General features: G+C 61.1%; 1 protein-coding gene across 1 annotated transcript; it reads left to right on the plus strand.

The window, feature by feature from the left end:
- Nucleotides 1-790: 790 nt before the first annotated feature.
- On the plus strand, nt 791-5,713 carry LOC119292563 (WD repeat-containing protein 44-like). The gene is made up of 9 exons (XM_037571363.1): nt 791-880; nt 1,053-1,137; nt 1,298-1,573; nt 1,660-2,211; nt 2,702-4,545; nt 4,672-4,723; nt 4,811-4,896; nt 4,982-5,075; nt 5,184-5,713. Exons 1-9 carry the CDS (start codon nt 791-793, stop codon nt 5,711-5,713), a joined length of 3,609 nt encoding a protein of 1,202 aa, XP_037427260.1.
- The last annotated feature ends 825 nt before the right edge of the window (nt 5,714-6,538 follow it).

A 6,538-nucleotide genomic window follows, 5' to 3' on the forward strand; every position in this document is an offset into this window, starting at 1 on the left:
AAGCATGCTTGCCGCCATGACTTCATGTTTTTTCTTCTATCTTGGGGTGACTTCTTATCTTTGCTCTCTTGCCGAGCAGGACTACCTTCGCCACCACGCGGGCTCCGTCCGCCTCACTGATGGACCTAATGGGCGGCTCCGAGGATGCTCAGCGCCCGGATCTGGCTGCTGCCCTTCGAGCGGCGAAGGAGAGGAACGTGCGGGAAGCGCGCGAGGAGCAAGAGGCCGCGGAGAAGGGGCGGGCCAACGCCCAGGCAGAGGAGGTGTCGCAGGCGGAGGTCTAGGCTGCAGAGAGGGCGGAGGCAGAGGCGGCGATGAAGGCGCAGGCGAAAGCCGCGACCAAGGCGCAGGCGGAGGCCGATGTTAGGGTCACGGTGGGTCTGACTGGTGGCGAGGTCCCGGAGACCATCACCCTCGAACAGCGGGAGGTGGAGATGGCAGAGAACCGAACGCCGCCTGGGGCGGCCGCGGCCGACCAGTCGGTAACGGAACCGGTGGTCCCCAACACCGTCATCCCGGAGCTGGAGGAGACCCAGCGCGCGCCGAATGTTGGCGGGCAAGGAGGTGGCGAGCCCAGCCAGCTGGAGGCACCACTAGCCGGTGCTGGGCAGACGGCGAGCCGGGCCATGGCGGCGCACGGTCCTGCGAGTCTGCGTGCAATGCGGGCGACCTCGAAGCCGAGGCGGGTGGAGGCCGCAGCCTCGAGCTCATGGAGGGCCAGTGCTGAGGCCACGAGCACCGCTCCTTCAGGTTGGGTGGCAGGGGCCAGCCCAGCGCCCTGATCCTGGCGATGCGGGACATGGAGGACAGGTTCCTCGTCCAGAACGCCACCCTCCTGAGGGTGAGGGAAGAGATGCTGGCAACGCGGGCAGCCGTCCGGGTACGCGCGCCTTGCCTTTGTTTTATTTTTGTCTTGTAATCTTCTGTGCGGGAGCGCCAGCGCACCCACTGGGTGTAGCCCCCCCCCCCAAGTTCCGAGCCAGCTGCTGAGCAGGCGGGTTGGAACTCAAAGGTATTCTTTTTGTTTGCTGAAATGCTTGCTGCCGTTGCAGGACTACCACAACATGCGAGCGGCCACCTACAACATGCAGAACCGGACGCTCGTCACCCGGACTACTGAGCTGGCTCAGAGCCGAAGTAAGTAAGCTGACTTCCAGTGGGAGCGCGCCAGCGCACCCACTGGGTGTAGCCCCCGAGATTCGGGCTGACTGCTGAGCAGTCAGGCCGGATCTTCTCTGGAAGGCTTGTTTTTGTTTTTGTCGAAGTACATGATGACGCCCTTGGTATTTTTTTGCAGCGGCTGCCGCCCAGCTAGTTCAGCGCGTGACTGAGCTCGAAGGCCAGCTCCGGGTTTTGGGGCAGGAGCGCGACCAGGTGGTCTCAGCGTGCAACCGGCTGGAGAAGGACCTGGTGGACCTGGCGGACCAGGCCGAACAGCACACGCAGCAGGTCCAGCAGCTGAAGGCGGACGAGGAGCAACTCAGGGCCGAGTTCGAGACCCAGCGCACAGACTGGGCCAAGAAGGAGAAGCTCCTCCATGGCGGCTACTCTGTGATCGAGGACATGCTTGACGGTACGCCTCTTTCCTTCCGCTCCGACTGCTCGCTGCCGAGTGCTGCCAGAGGACGTCTTCTAACACCTTTGTCTTCTTGTGGGCAGAGTTCCTCCCGGGCCACTCCGTCGCCATCTGCATGGCCATCGAGGCCCAGCGCGAGGAGTATAGGCGCAAGGGGAAGGAGATCGCGCAGGACCGGCCTCAGACCTTGGGCGAACAGCTCATGGCTGTCTGGATGCGCCTCGAGCCAATGCGCCGCCTGCTCCGCCGGCTTCAGCGCACCGAGTCGCAGGTCTTGGAGGGCTTGTGGCCGGGTGGTCAGATCCCGCGGACTCCCAGTCGGACGGCCGACTGGCTGAAGGTGGCGGCGAACCGGCTCGAAGCCTGGAAGAGCTCTGCGGCGCGGGCTAGGGCTGCCAAGGTGCTGGAGTTCGTCAAGGCCTGGTACCCCGGCGTGCGTCTGGCACAGTTGGCGACCTTCCGTCAGGAGGCACTGCCGGAGCTGGTGGCGGAGCGCGAGGACATCGCCATCCGAGCGTCGGCTCTCGCCGACTACGCCGACGTCGGCGTCTTCATCTCGGAGCGGGGAGACGACGGCGCCGACCACAATCCGAACACGCCACCTCTAGTATTTTCGTCCATTTACGGGAAACCGGGTTGGCAAATGCTTTTGAAGATACGAAACCAATTCATATTACTTGTCTTAGTAGCCTTCAGGATCCTGATAAATGCTTTAATTTTCAAAGATAGAAGCCATATCATCTCACTTCAAACATTAAAAATTCTTTTCTCCCACAACTGATGCAAGAAAATGTTAGAATGACTTTTAGGAATGGAAGCTGTCGATGGATGGTTAGCAATAACGACCGGATAGTTCTTTTTAGAGGTAACGACCATGTGGCTTTATCTATAAAGTCAGGCTCATGTTTTTTTATTTTATTTTTAGATCATATACTAGTTGATACCCATCTGATGTGATAAAAATAACTATTGTGACTCTTCTCCAATGTGATCAAATTTTGATCGGAGAACTTCCCCCCTTTTGCCATGCCTTTACTGGAGCAGGCGCCACGGCAAAAAACATTACAGCCTTACAAAACGTGCCCCTAAATTTAGCAATTGGGATAGCAAGGGTCTCTCTCCCAGGCACGCGCCGGCAGGCCATTCGTTTTGCCACCGCCAGGCAAGAACCGTACACCATGAGCCACAAGGACGACGGCGAGGTGGGTGTCCTCGTTGAGAGCCATGACAATGGATTCCGGGAGGCGGCGACGGACGACGAGGATGGCCGCAGCGAGCAGGAGTCTTTCTTTCAATGCCTCGATCGCATGGAGCCCCCCGGCGATGCCGACCAGGGCTTCCCCTCCGACGACGGTGAGGAGGATGGCCTCAGCGACGCTGCCCGTGTCTCCTTTGCCACCGCCGTGGATGACCGGCTCCAGGAGGAGCAGGCGGAGCTGGACGAGGATGAGGGAGACGAGGAGGAGGACTTGTCGACGTACGACTACGACATGTGGATGGAGGCGGACGAGCCCGTGCCCATCAAGGAGCGTCGCCGCCGACTGCTCCATGGGATGGGCCTCAACAGCAGCAGAGATATCCTCCGAAGCCGCATCGCCAGGACGAGGAACGCTTCCAGGCGTCCACCGCGGCGGGCGTTCGCGCCGAGCACCGCGCCGTCTGCGGCTTCCACGCCTCTCCAGATCATCAAACGGCAGCCCAGCGCCTTCCTTAAACGTTGCCGGTCGGATAGCCGACTCGCCGTCCGAGGCGCCGCCTCGAGAAAGCTGACGGCATTACGCCGCGTGCACTCGGCACCGCACTCTCTGCAAGGTTCGCCCATGCACAGGGCTCTCCGATCAGCCGCTCGTTGTCCGTTGCCATCAGTGGCGTCCAAGGACGATGGAGGAGGAGAAAATAGAAACTGCAACCTAGATGACGGCAACGTGTTCGCCGTGAACGGCAGTCAGTCCACGGACGGCGCGCGCGGCGCGGCCCACAACGCCCATGGCTTCGCCGGGTACACCCCGCTGGTGAAACAGCTCATGCGGCGAAGCCAGAGCCAGACTGTGAAGGCGGGGGCGGGGAACAAGGACGGCGGGATGCCGACGATTAAGAAACCACGGTGGCTGAAGAACATGAAGATCGTCGCCACAGTCGCCGCCCTCATCCACGAGAAAGACAGGGACAGGGACAGGTCGTCCGCGCTTCCGTCCGCGATGACCATGTCCAAGTCCAAGTCGTCGTCGTCGGCGGCGGCGGCGGACAGCGCCTCAACGTCGTCGTCGTCCACCGAGCGGCTCAAGGTGCACCACTCCGGCCAGTCGAGCAAGGACCTGACGGGGCTGTACATGCGGCAGGAGGTGCGCGCGCACGAGGGGTCCATATGGAGCATCAAGTTCAGCGCTGACGCCCAGTACCTCGCAAGCGGCGGGGAGGACCGCGTGGTGCGTGTCTGGCAGGTCGTGCACACCGACGCCTCCCCCTCTATCCTGACGCCGGATCTCTCGACCGGCAAGATTCTTCCCCCGCTGGCTCCCGCCGACGGCGGGTCCTTGGCGGGGGCACCGGGGCTGGCAGCGCTGTCGAGGAAGGTCCTGCGCGGGAAGAGCAGCAAGCACGTGCTCCCGGAGCACGTGGTGCTGCCGGAGACCGTGTTCGCGCTCGCCGAGCAGCCGGCGTGCGTCTTCGAGGGCCACGAGGACGACGTGCTGGACCTGTCGTGGTCCAAGCAGTCGTCGAGGCTGCTGTCGTCGTCCATGGACAAGACGGTGCGGCTGTGGGACGTGGAGAGCAAGGCGTGCCTGCAGGTGTTCGGGCACAGCGACTACGTGACGTGCATCCAGTTCAACCCGGCGGACGAAGGCTACTTCATCAGCGGCTCGTTGGACTGCAGGGTGCGCATCTGGAGCGTGGCGGAGCGGCAAGTCGTCGATTGGAGCGACCTCAACGACATGGTCACCGCCGCCAGCTACACCCCCGACGGCCAGGTTCATTAATTCGATTCTTGTACTGTAGTAGTATCAACTAGTCCATTCATCGTCTAAAAACACATCATGCATCCCAAATCCATATGAGCTTAATACGTGTGTTGTTCAAACTTAAATTTTTCCTAGGCTGCGATCGTTGGATCGCACAAGGGGTGCTGTCGGTTCTACAAGACAAGAGGTAATCTCAATGTCAGTAACACGTAATCTGTGCTAGTAAAAAAAATTAGTACTATGATCAATGAGCATTCTGATGCGTTGGTGCCAGATTGCAAGCTGAACCAGGAGGCTCAGATCGACATGAGGATATCCAAGAAGCGCAAGTCGCAGGCGAAGAAGATCACCGGATTCCAGGTACCTGCTGCTTGTACCTTCTTGAACTGACAAACAATGGCAAACGGATCGATCGATGCTGATACCGGACGATGTTAACGTATAGTTTGCGCCGGGGAACCCGTCGGAGATCCTGGTGACGTCGGCGGACTCGCAGATCCGGGTGTTCAACGGCATCACCGTCCTCCAGAAGTTCAAAGGTACGCCAGTGGCGGCAAGGCCATGCCCCGCCTCACCTTTACCAGCAGCACCCGTTCCATTGCCACAAACTCCACAACGAACAGGGAACCCGTGTTTCTGCCTGCCAGGGTTCAAGAACACCAGCAGCCAGCTCTCGGCGTCCTACTCCGGCGACGGCCGCTACGTGGTCTGCGCCAGCGAGGACTCGCACGTCTACGTCTGGAGACGCGCCGCCGGCGGCATGGGCTCCGCTGCAGGAGGAGGCATCGGCGTCAAGGCCAAGACGTGGCTCACCAGCCGCTCCTATGAGTACTTCTTCTGCAGGGACGTGTCCGCCGCGGTGCCGTGGCCCGGGTCCTCCCCGTCGCCGCTCCCGCGCGCGGGAGACGAGCGCGCGTCGTCGAGCGTCCATGGCGGCGCTGGCAGGAGAGCGTCGGACAATGACCCGTTCGGCGACGGCGTGCAGCTGCCACCACGTCCCAAGTCCGGGCCGCTTACGTTCCCCGGCTCACAGGCGGAGATGCTGCGCATGGGGCCGTCGTCGCGGGAAGCCGGCTGCAACGCGTGGGGGATGGTGGTGGTCACGGCGGGCCTGGGCGGGGAGATGAGGGTGTACCAGAACTTCGGGATGCCAGTGGGGATCAAAGGGCAGAAGTGATGGATCTTGATTTCGAGTTGGATTCGTTGGAAGGGAGGGAGTGGTTCTTGATCTTTGCAGCAGGACAGGAGCATGAATGCAGCAGCTTTACGAACGATCGAACACGTACGACGCACACTGCACACAATCGGTCAACGAACATTTTGATGGGATCGGCCCCTTTGGCTTTACCTCTGTGTTTGGGTAGGGCGGAGAAGTTTCAAGTGTAGGGAGGAAAGAAGAACAATGTACAATATAGTGAGAAAAAAATGTAAACGACATTACAATTGTACTGTATTTAAGTAGATTATAAAATGTAAAAACAGTTCTTTTTTGCGTGAAACAGAAGAAATATCTTAATCCAAATGCACATATCTTTGGAGCCACCGGACAGCCCAGCAGTGGTCCCCCATACCCCCCGCGTCGCCCCGGCTCGGGCGACCCGGGCGGGATTACAACCCTAGCCGCCGGGGGCTCCCCGTCCTTCTATCCCTCCCTCCGCCGCCGCCGAAGGAAGCCGCCGGCCTATAGCCCAGGGGCTGACGGCGGTGGCGGCGGCCTTCCCTCTCTCCTGCACCATGGGGGCGGTGCGGAGCCCCGCGGCGTGTGGCGGCACGGCCGATCTGGCCTCGATGGCGTGGCGGGCCTGCCTTGACCGGCGGCGGCGCGGCGGACGCCTCGGCCTAAGGCGGATGGTGGAGGGTGCGGCGGTTGGCCCTGCTTCGGGCAGCGGCAGCGGCCGGGTCGGCGGCGACGGACCATGTGAACTCGGATCAGCGGTGGCGGCATGGAGGGCCTGGTGGTTGGGTCGGCGCCATGTGTGGTTTGCCCTCCGGACAGATCTGA

This window comes from Triticum dicoccoides, chromosome 4B (genome assembly GCF_002162155.2).
Source record: "Triticum dicoccoides isolate Atlit2015 ecotype Zavitan chromosome 4B, WEW_v2.0, whole genome shotgun sequence".
Taxonomy (NCBI): Eukaryota; Viridiplantae; Streptophyta; class Magnoliopsida; order Poales; family Poaceae; genus Triticum; species Triticum dicoccoides.

Bases quoted from the DNA above. Each gene is read 5' to 3' on its own strand.
- LOC119292563 (XM_037571363.1), top strand. From the start codon at position 791: ATGCGGGACATGGAGGACAGGTTCCTCGTCCAGAACGCCACCCTCCTG. The intron at 2,212-2,701 runs GTTGGCAAATGC...TCTCTCTCCCAG, and splicing joins GTCCATTTACGGGAAACCGG to GCACGCGCCGGCAGGCCATT. The intron at 4,897-4,981 runs GTACCTGCTGCT...GTTAACGTATAG, and splicing joins AGAAGATCACCGGATTCCAG to TTTGCGCCGGGGAACCCGTC.